This window comes from Xylocopa sonorina, unplaced genomic scaffold (assembly GCF_050948175.1).
Source record: "Xylocopa sonorina isolate GNS202 unplaced genomic scaffold, iyXylSono1_principal scaffold0014, whole genome shotgun sequence".
Taxonomy (NCBI): domain Eukaryota; kingdom Metazoa; phylum Arthropoda; class Insecta; order Hymenoptera; family Apidae; genus Xylocopa; species Xylocopa sonorina.
The window spans coordinates 956,866-976,124 of record NW_027490090.1 but is presented as its reverse complement, the minus strand read 5'-3'; the positions used below and the strand labels follow the sequence as shown (position 1 = coordinate 976,124).

Genomic DNA, 19,259 nt, shown 5'->3' with positions numbered 1-19,259 from the left:
CTTATTACACAATTTTCCTCATAAGTATATATAAATACTTAAATAATATATAAACTTGTAGAATAGATTTTTAAAAAAATGGGAACTTTGCCAATTGCAATCAATCGCCTTCCAAGTTTTGATCCCGCAATTCTTCTCAGAGCTCTTAAGTTCTGCAAAGCAATTGCTTTCAAAGCTTAAACCCTGCATTTCTTCTCAAAGCTCTTCAAATACGCAACCCTTGTCGCAGCTCTTAAATTCTGTAATTCCTCTCAATGCTCTTAAATTTAGCAATCCTTCTGGAAACTTTCAAATTCTCTAATTCAGTTCTTTGCAAAGATTGAACCTAGCAATTCTCTTCAAGGCTCTCAAATTTTGTAATTCTTCTCAGAGCTCTCAAATTTTGTAATTCTTCTCGAGGAGCTCTTATACATTGCGATTTAATTATTTTCAAAGTTTAAGACCTGCAATTCTTCTCAAAGCCCTTAAATTTTACAGTTCAATTCTTCTCGAAGAGAAACCCTTCCAATCCTTTGCAAAATTGCAGTTCCTTTCAAAGTTTCAACCTTGCTATTCACTTCAAAGCAAGCTCAAGTTTTTCAGTCCAAGCTCAAGCCTCGAAGTTCCCTTTAAAGCAAGCTTAAGCTTCGTAATTCCCTTGAAAGAGAGTTTAAGCTCTGCAATTCCCTTCAGAGCAAGCTAAAGTCTTGCAATTCCTTTCAAAACAAACTGAAGCTTTGCAATTCTTTCTACAGCAAGTTTAAACCTTGAAATTCTTTCCACAGCAAGCTTAAACCTTGAAATTCTCTTCTTCAAAGTTTAAACCTTGCAATTCTCTTCTTCAAAGCTTAAACTTTCCAGTTCTTTTCTGCAAAGCTGAAACCTTGCAATTTTCTTCTTGGAAGCTTAATTTCAAAGCTTAAACCTTGCAATTCCCTTCAGAGTTCCCTTAAACCTTGAAATTCTCTTCTTCAAAGCTTAGACTTTGGAATTCTCTTGTTCAAAGCTTAATTTCAAAGCTTAAACCTTGATATACTCTTCTTTAAATCGTAGTTTCAAAGCGTAAGCCTTGAAATTCTCTTCTTCAACGCTTAAACCTTGCAACTCTCGTCTTAAAAGCGGAAACCTTGCAATTCTCTTCTTCGAAGCTTAATTTCAAAACATAAATCTTGCAATTCTCTTCTTCAAAGCTTAATTTCGAAGCTTGAACCTTGCAATTCCCTTCAGGCCAAGCCTAAGCCCTGAAATTCTCCCCTTCAAAGCTTAAACCTTGCAATTCCTTTGTATAATTAAACTTAAATCTTTGTGATTCTCTTCAGAGAAAGCTTAAATCTTCCAAATCACTTCCTGAAAACATAAACCTTACAATTCTCCTCAGAGCAAGCTTAAACCTTGCAATTCTCTTCAGAGCAAGCTTAAACCTAGCAATTTTCTTTCAGAGCAAGCATAAAGCTTCAAATTCTCTTCTTTAAAGCTTAAACCTTGAAATTCTCTTCTTCGATGCTTAAACCTTGAAAGTCTCTTCTTCAAAGCTTAGTTTCAAAGCTGAAACTTTTCAATTCTTTCCATAGCAAGCTTAAACCTTGCAATTCTGTTCTTCAAAGCTTAAACCTTGAGAGCCTCTTCTTCAATGCTTAGTTTCAAAGCTTAAACCTTGCAATTCCCTTCAGAGCAAGCTTAAACCTTAAAATTCTCTTCCTCGAAGCTTAAACTTTGCTATTCTCTTCTTCAAAGCTTAGTTTCAAAGTTTAAACCGTGCAATTCTTCCCTTCAAAGCTTAAACTTTGCAATTGTTTTGTAAATTTAAGTTTAAATGTAACAATTCCCTTCAGAGGAAACTTAAATCTTCCAATTCTCTTCCTCGAAACTCAAACCTTGCCATTCTCTTCTTGAATGCTCAATATCGAAGCTCAAATCTTGCAATTCTGTCCAGAGCAAGTTTGAACCATGAAATTCTCCCCTTCAAAACTTAAACCTTGCAATTCCCTTCTTCGAAGCTAAAACCTAGCAATTCTATTCCATCGTACATGAATTAGTGGAGCATATAATTACAAAATACACTTCCACGATAAATAATGTACTATTAATAGCAGATAGACGCGATATCGCAAGTATCTCCCGCACAATATCCCTAAGGTACAAAGCGGATCGGATAGAAAAAAGAGGATGCTGAATAGAAAATCGCTTTGGTCATCGAAGCGGACAAGTGCGAGCGTAGCTCGTCAAATCTACGTTACGCGTCTAGCAGAGTTCGTTTTTCAAAAGAAAACCGGAACAGGTCGAGCCAGAGTGCTCAATTGATCGCGTTCATGGTTTCCGTTTCAGAGAACTTATTTTTTAAATGTAAAACACATTTACAGACCTTTACAAAAACTCCACGTACTCTTCTAGATAAATTATTTTCGAAGGATTTTTCCACTCATTTTTAACGTCTCTCAATATTATTCAGTGGTTCTCAACTTTGGAGATGTGTGCGACTATTGTCTTTTGAGAAGACTCTAAAATATTTGTAATAAAAAATTTAAATTTAATTTAACTTCAATAAACGATTAAACTTCAGTGAAACATTTTTTTCATCTAGCAATAAATTTTGTTGTAAAAGACAGGAAGATGGTATAAAAGATTTTTTCTTGAAGGTGAGTGTTGGGAATTTATGCTACCTCGTCTCGAATGAGCAGAAGCAGAGGATCTGGATGGACACGAATTACTTAATTCTGTGCTAAGCAAGCTCAAGCCTTGCAATTCTCTTCAGAGCAAGCTCAAACCTTGCAATTCACTTCAGAGCAAGCTTAAACCTTGCAATTCTCTTCTTCAAAGCTTAATTTCAAAGTTTCAACCTTGCAATTCTTCCCAAAGCAAGCTTGAACCTTGCAATTTCCTTCAGAGCAAGCTTAAACCTTGCAATTCACCTCAGAGCAAGCTTAAACCTTGCAATTCACTTCAGAGCAAGCTTAAACCTTGCAATTCTCTTCTTCAAAGCTTAAACTTTGCAATTCCTTCTAGAACAAATTTTAATCCTCCAATTCGCTTCTTCAAAGTTTAAACCTTGCAATTCCCTTTAAAGCAAACTTAAGGCTTTCAAAGGAAGCTATAAAGCCTTGCAATTCTCTTCTAAGCAAGCTTAATCTTTGCAATTTCCTTTAGAGCAAGCTTAAACTTTGCAATTCACCTCAGAGCAAGCTTAAACCTTGCAATTCACTTCAGAGCAAGCTTAAACCTTGCAATTCTCTTCAGAGCAAGCTTTAGCTTTGTAATTATCTTCAGAGCAAGCTTAAACCTTGCAATTCACTTCAGAGCAAGCTTAGACCTTGCAATTCTCTTCAGAGCAAGCCTAAACCTTGCAATTTCCTTCAGAGCAAGCTTAAACCTTGCAATTCTCTTCAGAGCAAGCTTAAACCTTGCAATTTCTCTTCAGTAAATTTCTCTTCAGTAGATTTCTCTCAGCAGTAAATTCTGTTATTAAATAAATAAATAAATAAACCAGAATGAGAGTGAAAAGATTTTTTCTCGTGGAAGTGCTGCGAATTCATGCTGTCTCGTTTCGCAATCATTTGAACAGGAAACCAAAGCTTCTGATTGCGAGGAACGAGCAGAGGAAGAGGATCTGGATGGACACGAATTATTTAATTTTCTGCTAAGCAAGATTAAGTTCTGCAATTCCCTTCAGAGCAAGCTTAAGTTTAGCTGTTCACTTCAGAGCAAGCTTAAACCTTGCAATTCCCTTTAAAGCAAACTTAAGGCTTTGAAAGGAAGCTATAAAGCCTTGCAATTCTCTTCTAAGCAAGCTTAAGCTTTGCAATTTCCTTCAGAGCAAGCTTAAACCTTGCAATTCTCTTCAGAGCAAGTTTAAGCTTTGCAATTTCCTTCAGAACAAGCTTAAGCTTTGCAATTCCCTTCAGAGCAAGCTTAAACCTTGCAATTCACTTCAGAGCAAGCTTAAACCTTGCAATTCTCTTTAGAGCAAGCTTAAACCTTGCAATTCTCTTCAGAGCAAGCTTAAACCTTGCAATTCTCTTCAGAGCAAGCTTAAACCTTGCAATTCTCTTCAGAGCAAGCTTTAGCTTTGTAATTATCTTCAGAGCAAGATTAAGCTTTGCAACTACTTTCAGAGTAAACTTAAGCTTTGCAATTATCTGCAGAGCAAGATTAAGCTTTGTAATTCCCTTCAGAGCAAACTTAAGCTTTGCAATTCCCTTCAAAGTAAACTTAAACCTTGCAACTCCTTTCTGAATAAATTAAACTTTGTATCGTAATTAATATCTAGCAATAAAAATTTTGTTGTTAAAGTCAGAATGAGAGTGAAAAGATTTTTTCTCGTGGAAATGCTGCGAATTCATGCTCTCTCGTTTTTCAATCATTTGAACAGGAAACCAAAGCTTCCGATTGCGAGGAACGAGCAGAAGAAGAGGATCTGGATGGACACGAATTATTTAATTTTCTGCTAAGCAAGATTAAGTTCTGCAATTCCCTTCGGAGCAAGCTTAAGTTTAGCTGTTCACTTCAGAGCAAGCTTAAACCTTGCAATTCTCTTCTTCAAAGCTTAAACTTTGCAATTCCTTCTAGAACAAATTTTAATCCTTCATTTCTCTTCTTCTAAACTTAAACCTTGCAATTCCCTTTAAAGCAAATTTAAGGCTTTGAAAGGAAGCTATAAAGCCTTGCAATTCTCTTCTAAGCAAGCTTAAGCTTTGCAATTTCCTTCAGAGCAAGCTTAAACCTTGCAATTCTCTTCAGAGCAAGTTTAAGCTTTGCAATTCACTTCAGAGCAAGCTTAAACCTTGCAATTCTCTTCTTCAAAGCTTAAACTTTGCAATTCCTTCTAGAACAAATTTTAATCCTTCATTTCTCTTCTTCAAAGCTTAAACCTTGCAATTCCCTTTAAAGCAAACTTAAGGCTTTGAAAGGAAGCTACAAAGCCTTGCAATTCTCTTCTAAGCAAGTTTAATCTTTGCAATTTCCTTCAGAGCAAGCTATAAAACCTTGCAATTCACTACAGAGCAAGCTTAAACCTTGCAATTCTCTTCAGAGCAAGCTTTAGCTTTGTAATTATCTTCAGAGCAAGCTTAAACCTTGCAATTCACTTCAGAGCAAGCTTAGACCTTGCAATTCTCTTCAGAGAAAGCTTAAACCTTGCAATTTCCTTCAGAGCAAGCTTAAACCTTGCAATTCTCTTCAGAGCAAGCTTAAGCGTTGCAATTTCCTTCAGAGCAAGCTTAAACCTTGCAATTCACTTCAGAGCAAGCTTAAGCTTTGCAATTCACCTCAGAGCAAGCTTAAACCTTGCAATTCACTTCAGAGCAAACTTAAACCTTGCAGTTCTCTTCTTCAAAGCTTAAACTTTGCAATTCCTTCTAGAACAAATTTTAATCCTCCAATGCTCTTCTTCAAAGCTTAAACCTTGCAATTCCCTTTAAAGCAAACTTAAGGCTTTGAGAGGAAGCTATAAAGCCTTGCAATTCTCTTCAGAGCAAGCTTAGACCTTGCAATTCTCTTCAAAGCAAGCTTAAGCTTTGCAATTTCCTTCAGAGCAAGCTTAAACCTTGCAATTCACTTCAGAGCAAGCTTAAACCTTGCATTTCTGTTCAGAGCAAGCTTAAACCTTGCAATTCTCTTCAGAGCAAGCTTAAGCTTTGCAATTTCCTTCAGAGCAAGCTTAAGCTTTGCAATTCCCTTCAGAGCAAGCTTAAACCTTGCAATTCACTTCAGAGCAAGCTTAAACCTTGCAATTCTCTTCAGAGCAAGCTGAAGCTTTGGAATTATCTTCAGAGCAAGCTTAAACTTTGCAATTTTTCCCAAAACAATCTTAAACCTTCCAATCTTCTTCTCGAAAGCTTAAACCTTGCAACTCCTTTCGGAATAAATTAAACTTTGTATCGTAATTAATAACTAGCAATAAATTTTGTTGTTAAAGTCAGAATGAGAGTGGAAAAGATTTTTTCTCGTGGAAGTGCTGCGAATTCATGCTGTCTCGTTTTTCAATCATTTGAACAGGAAACCAAAGCTTCTGATTGCGAGGAACGAGCAGAGGAAGAGGATCTGGATGGACACGAATTACTCCCGTCCCCTGACAGTGGCAAGTCAACGGACAACGAGGCTGTTCTATCGCCGATTAAAATACGATCAGACGTAAACGGATTGGATCACGAGGAGTGCGACGAGCTGATTCACGTTGAGAACACCACGCAAGCCTGCATCATGCACGCCCTCAGCATTGTAAGTTTCTATCTACAATTTTATAATCGAGACAATCGTTCGTAAATACAGTGGTTTTCAAATTTTGTGCCAATAAACGGTAATGATATTTAATTTTTCACTAAAACTTACCATTGTGCCATAAGTTCCCTCGTATTTTTAATCGAGATTGTTGAATGTAAGTTGTTTCAGCTTTTTTAATATAATACAGTGCTTCTCAAATTTTTTGCTAAGACTCAGCATTCTAAGTTTTTTAATTGTGAATTCTTCTCTAACTTTTAATCGTGAATTCTCCTCTAATTTTTAATCGTGAATTCTTCTCTAATTTTTAATTGCGAATTCTTCTCTAATTTTTAATCGTGAATTTTTCTCTAATTTTGAATCGTGAATTTTTCTCTAATTTTGAATCGTGAATTCTTCTCTAATTTTTAATCATAAATTCTTTTCTAATTTTTAGTCGTGAATTCTTCTCTAATTTTTATTGTGAATTTTTCTCTAATTTTTAATCATAAATTTTTGTCTAATTTTTAATCGTGGATTCTTCTCTAATTTTTAATCGTAAATTCTTCTCTAATTTTTAATCGTGAATTTTTCTCTAATTTTGAATCGTGAATTTTTCTCTAATTTTGAATCGTAAATTCTTCTCTAATTTTTAATCATAAATTCTTTTCTAATTTTTAGTCGTGAATTCTTCTCTAATTTTTATTGTGAATTTTTCTCTAATTTTTAATCATAAATTTTTGTCTAATTTTTAATCGTGGATTCTTCTCTAATTTTTAATCGTAAATTCTTCTCTAATTTTTAATCGTGAATTTTTCTCTAATTTTGAATCGTGAATTTTTCTCTAATTTTGAATCGTAAATTCTTCTCTAATTTTTAATCATAAATTCTTTTCTAATTTTTAGTCGTGAATTCTTCTCTAATTTTTAATCGTGAATTCTTCTCTAATTTTTAATCATAAATTTTTGTCTAATTTTTAATCATAAATTCTTCTCTAATTTTTAATCGTGAATTCTTCTCTAATTTTTAATTGTGAATTTTTCTCTAATTTTTAACTGTCAATTCTTCTCTAATTTTTAATTGTGAATTCTTGTCTAATTTTTAATCATAAATTCTGCTCTAATTTTTAATCGTGAATTCTTCTCTAATTTTTAATCAAACTGGATGCCAATGGATGATAATGATATTTAATTTTGTCACTCAGACTCAGCATTCTAACTTTCTTCTCTAATTTTTAATCGAGACTGTTGTTTTTAAATTGTTTTAACCCTTTTAGTATAATACAGTGGTTCTCAAACTGGGTACCAATGAATAATGTAATGATATTTAGTTTTTCTTTGCTAAGACTCAGCATTCTAAGTTGCTTCTCCAATTTTTAATCGTAATAAATAAAATAAAAATAAATAAATGCAATTTGGTGAAGAAATGAGATTCAGTGGGTTTAATTTAATTTAATTTGCCACTGGCGAGGGCATTAAATTTGTAAAAAAAATAAAAATGGGGACAATAAACGCGTCGTGCGAGCCAGTATTTCTCTTAAATTCAATTACTTTATGTGCGGTTCCGTTTTCTGAGCGGATGTTGCCCTCGCAGTGGAATTTTCAGACAGAATTCATTTTTTCTTCGTCTACTTTAATTTTAACTAAAAGGTATTCATGCTAAATGGTTTTCTGCGATTCTATTTTGTCGACGTAATGAAAAATCTTGGAGGAAATTGTGCAATTTTAATTGAAACGAATTTTGTATTTATAAATAATTTTTAAATATTTTTAATGGCAAACAAATATTTGCGATTTAAATCTGGAAAAATTTATTTAGCCAGATTTTAATAAGAATTGCTTCAATTTTCAAATTTTATTAATTTTTAAATTCGAAGTACTTTAATTTTCAAATTTTATTTTAGATATTAAAAACGATTGAGAAACTTAATTCTAAAGAAATATCTCTAACAAGATAATTAGTTAAATTTTCAAATTTCATTAATGTTTAAATCTGAAGTGCTTTAATTTTCAAATTTTATTTTAAATACTAAAAAAAATTGAGAAATCTGAGCTAGTTCGATTTTTAAATTTGAATTATGCCAAAGTCTAAGCCAGTTCGATTTTCAAATTTAAATAATATTACAATCTGAGCCAGATCGGTTTCAAATTTAAACAACGTTAAAATCTGAGCTAGTTCGATTTTTAAATTTGAATTATGCCAAAGTCTAAGCTAGTTCGATTTTCAAATTTAAATAATATTAAAATCTGAGCCAGTTCGATTTTCAAATTTAAATAATATTAAAATCTGAGCCAGATCGGTTCCAAATTTAAATAATGTTAAAATCTGAGCTAGTTCGATTTTTAAATTTGAATTATGCCAAAGTCTAAGCCAGTTCGATTTTCAAATTTAAATAATATTACAATCTGAGCCAGATCGGTTTCAAATTTAAACAACGTTAAAATCTGAGCTAGTTCGATTTTTAAATTTGAATTATGCCAAAGTCTAAGCTAGTTCGATTTTCAAATTTAAATAATATTAAAATCTGAGCCAGTTCGATTTTCAAATTTAAATAATATTAAAATCTGAGCCAGATCGGTTCCAAATTTAAATAATGTTAAAATCTGAGCTAGTTCGATTTTTAAATTTGAATTATGCCAAAGTCTAAGCCAGTTCGATTTTCAAATTTAAATAATATTAAAATCTGAGCCAGATCGGTTCCAAATTTAAATAATGTTAAAATCTGAGCTAGTTCGATTTTTAAATTTGAATTATGCCAAAGTCTAAGCCAGTTCGATTTTCAAATTTAAATAATATTAAAATCTGAGCCAGATCGGTTTCAAATTTAAACAACGTTAAAATCTGATAGTTCGATTTTTAAATTTGAATTATGCCAAAGTCTAAGCCAGTTCGATTTTCAAATTTAAATAATATTACAATCTGAGCCAGATCGGTTTCAAATTTAAATAACGTTAAAATCTGAGCTAGTTCGATTTTTAAATTTGAATTATGCCAAAGTCTAAGCTAGTTCGATTTTCAAATTTAAATAATATTAAAATCTGAGCCAGTTCGATTTTTAAATTTGAATTATGCCAAAGTCTAAGCTAGTTCGATTTTCAAATTTAAATAATATTAAAATCTGAGCCAGATCGGTTTCGAATTTAAACAACGTTAAAATCTGATAGTTCGATTTTTAAATTTGAATTATGCCAAAGTCTAAGCCAGTTCGATTTTCAAATTTCAACAACGCTAAAATGCCCTCCAATTAAATTCCAAATCCCGCCACCACAAAAACCCGCGCTAAAACTCGCTCCACAAATTCCAACGACATTAAAACCTGAGCTAGTTCCATTTTCAAATTTGAATAATGCCAAAATCTGCGCTAATTCCATTTTCAAATTTGAATAATGCCAAAATCTGAGCTAGTTCGATTTTCAAATTCGAATAATGCTAAAAAATCCTCGCTAATTTAATTCACAAATTTCACCAATATTAAAATCCTCGCTAGTTCGATTTTCAAATTTAAGCAATATTAAAATCTGAGGTACTTCGATTTTCAAATTTAAATAATATTAAAATCTTAGCCAATTCGATTTTCAAATTTGAATAATGTTTAAATCTGTTCCATTTTCAAATTTCAGTAGTACTAAAATCCTCGCTAGTTCGATTTTCAAATTTCAACAATATTGAAATCCTCGCTGGTTCAATTTTTAAAATTCCACCAATATTAAAATCTAAGCTAGTTCGATTTTCAAATTTCAACACCGCTAAAATTCCAAATCCCGCCACCACAAAAACCCGCGCTAAAACTCGCTCCAGAAATTCCAGCGATATTAAAACCCGCTCGTTCGAACGTTTCAGGACTCGTCCTTGGAGCTGAACTCTGACACGAACTCGAGGGGAAGTTCTGGCCCGGTCATGGCGTTGACTAATGGATCGTTGTCCGCGAAGGAATAAGCAGAAACCGCAGAAAAAAAGGAAAAAAAAACAATTGGTCATTGGAACACGGATCCCAACGCCAGCAACGAGACATATCGATCTCCTTTAAGGATAACACACCTCTCTGTATATAGCTTAAATGCCTAAAACAAATTAAATTCAGGGTCTCTGGGACCTGTTCCGGCGAGTTTTCTATCGATGGACCTCGAAACCGCTCTGATACACCGAACGCAGCTGAGATTTAAAGCGTTTCGCGTCCACTCACGTCCATCTGATTAATTAATCCGCCATTTTAAATATTCTATTATTTATTGTTTACTAATTATCGCGATCGAACGTGATTTGACACTTTTATGCAAATGACGTCTATAGCCGTCACGATTCTTGGCGATCCGTACGCAAATGACGGTTATAGCCGTCACGATTCTTGGCGATCTATATACAAATGACGGTTATAGCCGTCAGATTCTTGGCGATCTGTACGCAAATGACGGTTGTAGCCGTCAGATTCTTGGCGATCCGTACGCAAATGACGGTTATAGGCGTCAGAGACTTGTATACGCAAATGACGGTTATAACCGTCAGATCCTTGCGTACGCAAATGACGGTTATAGACGTCGTGTGTATTTTAATCAGTAAAAAAAGAAGTTTGGAACATGAGGCTTCAATATGGAAACTTAGGACTTGAAGCTTCAATTTTCGAGCTTGAGATTTGAAGCTTGAAACTTTAAGCTTGAGATTTGAAGCTTCAAACTTGAAATTTCAAACTTGAAGCTTCAAATCTCAAGATTAAAGTTTCAAGCTTCAAATCTCAAGCTTGAAAATTGAAGCTTCAAACTTGAAGCTTCAGCTTTTGATGCTTCAAATATCAAGCTTCAGTCTCGAGCTTGAAAATCGAAGCTTTAAGTTCGAAAATTCCAGTTTGTAGCCTCAAATCAAGCTTCTAATTTCAAAATTTAAAAATTTTAAATTTCAAAATTTTTAAGTTTTCAAATTTGATATTTCAAAATTTCAAAATTTTCAAATTTCAAATTTCAAATTTCAAATTTCAAAATTTTCAAATTTCAAATTTCAAAATTTTTAAGTTTTCAAATTTCAAATTTCAAATTTTTAAGTTTTCAAATTTCAAATTTCAAATTTTTAAGTTTTCAAATTTCAAATTTCAAATTTTTAAGTTTTCAAATTTCAAATTTCAAAATTTCAAAATTTCAAAATTTTTAAGTTTTCAAATTTCAAATTTCAAAATTTCAAAATTTCAAAATTTTTAAGTTTTCAAATTTCAAATTTCAAAATTTTTAAGTTTTCAAATTTCAAATTTCAAAATTTTTAAGTTTTCAAATTTCAAATTTCAAATTTCAAAATTTTTAAGTTTTCAAATTTCAAATTTCAAAATTTCAAAACCTACAAATTTCACCAATATGATTTAAAAAAAAATCGTCAAATCGCCACGCCTGATTGGTACCCGATTCGGAGACGTTTCGATCCCATTGGTAGACGAAAATGCTGACGGTGATTGGTCGTAAGAATGAAAAGAGGAACAGAGATGAAAATAATTATAATTTCCACGTAGATAAGATCCGCTATTTGAGAAATTCATTTGGTAGAATCGACAGAAAAAAAAAATGATTGCACTGATTGCGAGAGAAGAATAAGTGCGGGTTTGTTGATCGCGAGGAAGAGAAAATACGGTTAGCATATCAAACGTGTATTTTTGATGAGAACGTGTGTTGTGAATGCAGTTTTGTTTCTCACCGGATGAAAACGTTCAGAGGCAAGCAGCATCGTCCAATTTAGCGTAACCGATTAGAAAGAGCAGAGATCTAATTACTGCGTTTACTAGTAAAGAGAAATAAAAGAAAATATGAAAAACTGGCTCCGTCGTGAACGTCTGCGACGACAAAAGATAATGATGTCGCGAACTTCGAATACGATAAACGATCGCAACTTCAATTATGCTTCTTCTGAACTACTTTCGCTTCGTTTTACGCGACACAGAAAGATTCTGTACGAAAGTAAGGAATAGCACTCGCGTTATTGTTGTTTAATCGAACGTGAAAACGCCATTTCGTATCTTAATCCCCTTCTTTTAAATGATAATTGCGGAAGGAAGTTTTCTCGAGGAGATCGAAGGAAATTTTCTGTGTCTTTATGTTCCTAGTCAGGGGCGGATTGAGTAGGCAGTCACTTAGGGCGCAAGTGGTCTTCAAATATTTTTTTTTGCTTCAAGATTTTCGAAATTAGTGAACCTTCTTGAAATAATCGAACGGATCTGAAAACAAAATGTAGAATTCTAACAATTTTTAATTATCTAATTTCGATTTTTGAGATTTTGATAATTCTCGATTATCTAATTTTGTGAATCTACAAAATTTTTTGTATCGAGAAAATGAATCCAAGTTGCACTTTTTTTTTAGAAAGGGGCCCCTCATTTTCTTGATACGCTCCTGAAAGGTAAGAAAATTTTTTAAAGCGCGAGGCCCTTATTTGTTTTGATACGTCCTTGAGGAGCAAAAAGTTTTTAAAGCGCAGGGTTCCCATTTGTGTTGATACGCCCCTGAGGACCACAAAAATTGTTTAAAGCGCAAGGTCTCATTTGTCTTGTTGCACCCCTGAAGAACGAAAAAAATTTTTTTAAACGCTGGGCTTCCATTTGTCTTGATATGGCCCTGAAGAATCCAAAATTTTTAATATTACAATTCAGTAAGACAGAATTGGCTACTTTCAGTTTTGAAATTTTGATAACTTTTTGACTTATCAGATTTCAATTTTGAGATTTCAACAATTCTAAATTAACTGATTTTAATTTTGAATTTTTGATAACTTTTTGACTTATCAAATTTCAACTTTGAGATTTCAACAATTCTAAATTAACTGATTTTAATTTTGAACTTTTGATAACTTTTTGACTTATCAAATTTCAACTTTGAGATTTCAACAATTCTAAATTAACTGATTTTAATTTTGAACTTTTGAATAAACTAAATTAGCTAATTTAAATATGAAATTTTCACAATTTTGAAATATGTAGCTTCAATTTTGAAATTTTATGAAAATTAAATTATCTAATTTCAATTTTGACAATTTTGAATTATCTAATTTGAAATTTGGAATTCTTAGTTATCTACTTTGAAATTTGAAATTTTGAGTTATCTACTTTGAAATTTGAAATTTTCAGTTATCTACTTCGAAATTTGAAATTTTGAATTATCTAATTTGAAATTTAAAGTCTTGAGTTATCTACTTTGAAATTTGAAATTTTGATAATTCTGATTTATTCAATTTCAATTTTGAAATTGATAAATATCAATTTGAAACAAAATTCCAATAATGTTAAAATCTGAGCCTGTTCGATTTTCAAATTTGAATAATACTGAAATCTGAGCTAGTTCGATTTTCAAATTTAAATAATATTAAAATTCTCGCTAGTTCGATTTTCAAATTTGAATAATACTGAAATCTGAGCTAGTTCGATTTTCAAATTTGAATAATACTGAAATCTGAACTAGTTCGATTTTCAAATTTGAATAATGCTAAAAGCCACGCTAATTTGATTCACAAATTTCAACAATATTAAAATCTGAGTTAGTGAGTAAAATTTTTAAAGCGCAGGGCATCCAGTTATCTTGACACGCCCCTGAAGGCCCCAAAAATTTTAAAGCGCAGGGCCTCCGTTTATCTTGACACGCCCCTGAAGGACCAAAAAATGTTTAAAGCACATGGCCTCCAATTATCTTGATACGCCCCTGAAGTGCCCAAAAATATTTAAAACGCAGGGCCTCAATTTGTCTTGATACGCCCCTGAGGAGCCCAAAAATTTTTTGAAACACAGGGCCTCAATTTGTCTTGATACGGTCCTGAAGAGCCCAAAAATTTTAGAGCGCAGAGCCTCCAATCATCTTGACACGGCCCTGAAGGACCCAAAAATGTCTAAAGCGCAGGGCCTCAATTTGTCTCGATCCGCCCCTGTTCCTACCAAATATTTATATGTGAATTTTCTCTTCTTTGGCTCTCACACAGTCACACAGAATCTCCACCCCCATAGCATATATCAATTCCACTAATTACAGTGTGCTCGTTTTCTTCCTCTAATTGCACGTACACGCAAACACTTAACGCCAAAGAAAAAATAACGTGATATCAACGATAGTCGAGATGAAACGTTCCACCGTTTAGTTTATCGCTTTCACTTGATTTGCAAATACGAATATTATAATTGTACGTGCAACGAACTGAGCGTACACCCTGTAGATATCATTATCGAGTTGTATCGAACTAATCCTGGACGTAACAAGATAACAAACGTTCGTTGATGATGGAATGCCTCGACTCGACTTAGAACGATCGACGTTCGATCAGCTGATCAGAAGAGACTAGGGCTGCGAATATCTCAGCGTGCATATTTCTATTTCTCTGTCACGCACTGGGTGTCCCACAAGAAATTGACCCACTTCGAAGATTGATTCAGTACTTAACAAAAAAAGAAGCTTCTGTAAACTTATATTCTATTTAACTGTGAACAAACTCAAACTCACCGCTCTGACTTTTCTTTCGTGTCCATTTAACTCTTCCGTAAGCTTCGAAATGAATTATAAGCTCTCTGCGAATGAAACAAAATAGACACAGTTTGTGTAGAAATTTTGGTTCGACGGTGCACTGACTGGACTGAAAATAGATCTATGTACAAGGCGTAATCAATATCTGTATATATACTTTCAGAGAATGATCTGCGAACGATTGTAAATTATGATAAATAAATGAGAGATGCGAACGCAGAGGATCTGACTCGATGCCACTCTTTCGATGGAACTGTTGCCTCAACGATTGATTATTGATTGATTCTCGCAAGACTACGCCTCTGTTTGCAATTTCGTTGGACCTATATTAATTAACGTAGACATCTATGCATTATTTATTGCACGTATTAATTATATCATACCATTGTAACATAATTATCCTAATAATATCACTCGTATCCATCGTATCAATAATGAAGAGGCATTTATGAATTATTGATGCGATGCGCAGATGTATTTACACCATTTCCATCGATTATTGCTGTTATTATTCAATCTGATAGCACAATATGTTTCCGATAGCCAGCGCTCTGCCTCAGAAATGCGATTGCTTGAGATAACGAGGCTCTAAACTTGATTCGCCAGCCCTAGAACAACTGCGAACCTTCTAAAATGAAAATCAGAGGCTCTTCGATGTTGAAACAGCAGTTCGCTTGGCTCTTCTTCGAAGCGAAGGCCCCTTAAAAATTCATTTACGCTCCATCGATGGCATTAAACAGCTGTTAAACCAAGAATATCCCACTCGATTAGTTTAATTGATGATCAAAGCTTTAAAGTTTCTCGATTCGCACCTACGCTTTTAATACAAGCCTTGGATTACGTCTCAGAAATTATTTTCTGCGTACGTAACTGAGCGTTAGCTCTGACTAATGTTTTACGCACCGCAAGAATGTTGTACATCGAATATTCCCAAGCGAAGCTTGATTCATGGGTTCGTAAGGGAAGAATGAGGCGTAGAAATTGCAGACGATGCTTGGCGAACATGCTTCTCTGTCTAACAGCTGATTGTTACGCTATCGGTTTCACTGTTCTTCGTTTTAATCTCCACAGTCAGCGATGCTTTCCTTAAAACGCTTGAGCAGCTTTTCTAGCTTGAAAAAACAGACTACTTCGCTGAGCATTTGCTCGCCAACGTGTGTCTTTAATACTCATCCAGTGCGGAGTTAATCGGAGCAAATGCTCAGGCGCAGAGACTCAAAAGAGACCAAACAGTCAGCGGTTGAACGTTTAATCATGTCGCAAGTACTTGGCATCGAAACGATGAATGAAACACCAGTTCTTATTAAGCGACAAGGCGGATCCCTCACTTTGCCAAGGTAAACGCATTACCATTACCCTTAGCGACGTATAGACTAAGCTACCTAAATAATTTACCAAAGAGTGGTCTATATAGTTTATTCGTATTCATCGAGTGTATCTGTAAATAAGATAATGGCTACAAGAACACGAATCATCAGTTAACGAAAGCGAAGATCAAGGAAGTCATCAAGTCGACTGAGATGTCCATGGAAAAAGGAACTTGGAACCTCGACCGGTTTTCTTCCTGCGTTCTTTCTTCCTAAGAGAAAAACCGCATACGTTGATCTGCGTTTAATTACTGCTAGATCCTAGATACCAGAGTTATTTATTCATAAATATATATATATAAGTGCGAGTGGGCTGTGCGTGTCAGTTATCTTTGCATGAGAGCGTGCGAGAATGGGGATATTATTTTATGGATTATTATCAACCGAATAAGATGCGCAGCAAGTCTTTTAATGGGCTCAGTGATTAATTTTGGAATTTTTCTGTATAAATTTGGAAAATCAAATAAATTCACGAACTCAGAGACGTGCTGTTTTATTGCGCTGTCCTTGGTCCGTTATTCTTTTATTTTATTGATGATTTTGCTTAATTGATATTCGTTAATGTTCAGTGAAGATCTTTGGGTTTTTTAATCTTGATCTTCTTACTGTTATATTGAAGGTAGAGAATGTAGTCGATAGATGTTTGGTTATGATAAATGATTGGAAATACTGTTATTGGTTCTCTTAATTTCTAACCTTTTTGTATTATAAAATATTGGTTTTTTTGATTTTATAACCTCACTTTTATAATGCAACTACTAACCTCACTTTTATCATGTAATTCTCAATCTCACTTTTATTATGTAATTTCTAACCTCACTTTTACAATGCAACTTCTAACCTCACTTTTTTAATGTAACTTCTAACCTCACTTTTATAATGTAACTACTAACCTCACTTTCATCATGTAATTCTTAACCTCACTTTTATAATGTAACTTCTAACCTCACTCTTATAACGTAATTCCTAACCTCACTTTTACAACGCAACTTCTAACCTCACTTCTATAATGTAACTTCTAACCTCACTTTTACAACGCAACTTCTAACCTCACTTTTATAATGTAATTTCTAACCTCACTTTCATAATGTAATTCTTAACCTCACTTTTATAATGTAACTTCTAACCTCACTCTTGTAACGTAATTCCTAACCTCACTTTTACAATGTAACTTCTAACCTCACTTCTATAATGAAACTTCTAACCTCACTCTTATAATGCAATTCCTAGCCTCAATTTTATAATGTAATTCCTAACCTCACTTTTATAATGTAATTTCTAACCTCACTTCCATAATATAATTCCTAACCTCACATACGTCGTACATAAACAATAACCCAACATTGTTAAGAATATTTATTTAAATTCTATTACCTGACAAATAATTTAAAGAACTTCTATAATGCAATCCTTAACCTCACTTTTATGTCATTTATAACCTCACTTTCGTCGTACACAAACGATAACTCAATATTCTTAAGAATATTTATTTGAATTCTATTACCTGGCGAAAAATTCGAAAAACTTTTATATAATGAAATTTCTAACCTCACATTTATAATTCCTAACCTCACTTAGTCGCATATGAAAGTTAACCTAACATTTCTTCGTATCGTTAAGATTATTTGCTTAATTTCTATTGCTTTGGTCGAATAATTCAAGAAACTTCTACAATGCAATTCCTAACCTCACTTTTATAATTTCTAACCTCACTTAGTCACATATGAATATTGACCTAATATTTCCTCGCACCGTTAAGAATATTTACTTAAATTATATTATATACCTTGTGAAAGATTTGCAGAACTTCTACAATGCAATTCCTAACCTCACTTTTATAATATAATTTCTAACCTAACTTCCATAACATACAAACAATAACTCAAATTTCTTAATAATATTTACTAAAATTCAATTACCTTAACAAATACCTCAACAAACAGCCTTCCAACCACGCAATCGACGCAGCAAGCAAAGAATCTGGTTCTGAAAAAACACGCAGCCAACCCTGCGGCCTGAGCCGCGCGAAATGAGCCCTCGTCTGCGCTCGAGTCGCCGGATAATGAGTCTGTTGTTCCCCCAATTAGACGGAACAGGCGGCAGGAATAACCAGGAAGGAGTTAAGTGCTGCACTGGAGCTCGACCAGAATCCTCGAGGCTCCTCGTCTCGCCGTTTCCCGAGGGCACTCTCGCTTTCGCGCGATGGCCATCGAGAAACGCGGGAAAAGCTCGAAAGTGGTTGCGACGCGGGCATCAAACAACAGCTGGATCGCTGTTCAGCGTTCTTAAATGGTTGTGCTCTTTAAACCAGCCAGGTTCGAGCTTATTGTAGGTTAACGAGGAACTTGGAGGCTTGCTCGAGCAACTCTTCTTAAGGCTGCGATGCATGCTTTGCGTTGGCTTGACTTACAATTAGCGGCTTTTTAAGGCTGCTTGTCGTGGCTGGCGTTGAGAACTAAACATCTATAAAAAGAACATTTATTCAGAAGCGTTTTTGCTTACTTTAATCTTGAACTATTGGGTTTTTTGGAAAGTAGTTTGGTTTTTTTATAAATAAGAGTAGAAGATTGTAGTTTTCTGCAATCAACTTCGTTAATAATCAGTTTGTTCTTATTATCGTGCCTAATGCTATATTTATAGATTGCAAGACTTAAAAAAGAAGGTGAGGACTCTAAAAGTTGCCAAAAGTAACTTAAAGAAGAAGTTAACGACGCGTCGATAAAATAGGCCACGTCGATACCAAAAAACCCAAATAATCATTAATAACCCAATATTACAGTTCAACCTTGATCTATTCATTCAAGAATGATATCCATTCTTCGTGTTTTAATTCGAAGTCAGAAATTTTGTTCTCCATTGCAAGCACTGCAAGTATATTTAGAGTTTACGAATTAATAACGCTTCATAGAAAAGTTTTTATTTTTTTTTTCAGTGTTGTAAAGAAAGAACCATCTACCACCAGCACATCAGGATTCTTCTAGCTTTCTAGCGGTTTTGGAAGCTGAGTTATGATAGGTTGTATGCTTTTTTTGGGTGTAGCAATTTTTCGCAATAGTTTTTCGCAAAAAGTTGACATAAAAATTCTGAATAAAAGAAAAAGTTGCATAACATTCGAAAGCTTAATACTTCTGTGGTTTTTTCACGCAAAATTCAAATCGATATCTTTTCTCAATCAAAAGTTACAGCCTAAGTTATAGTTACTGGAGCCTATTCCAGAATTATGCGTAAAAGCTGACTTAAAAGTTTTGAA

At 33.8% G+C, this 19,259-nt stretch overlaps 2 protein-coding genes across 2 annotated transcripts in view; both read left to right on the top strand.

Moving 5' to 3' along the window:
• LOC143431702 (uncharacterized) overlaps nt 1-10,301 on the top strand; it is a 245,147-nt gene extending 234,846 nt beyond the window's left edge. Inside the window, exons 9-10 of the mRNA XM_076908641.1 lie at nt 5,971-6,192; nt 10,012-10,301. Of these exons, the coding sequence (XP_076764756.1) occupies nt 5,971-6,192; nt 10,012-10,107 (318 nt within the window). The 3' untranslated portion in view covers nt 10,108-10,301. The remainder of the gene's footprint in view (nt 1-5,970; nt 6,193-10,011) is intronic.
• LOC143431679 (protein masquerade-like) overlaps nt 1-19,259 on the top strand; it is a 360,601-nt gene that overhangs the window by 251,786 nt on the left and 89,556 nt on the right. The window lies entirely within an intron of this gene.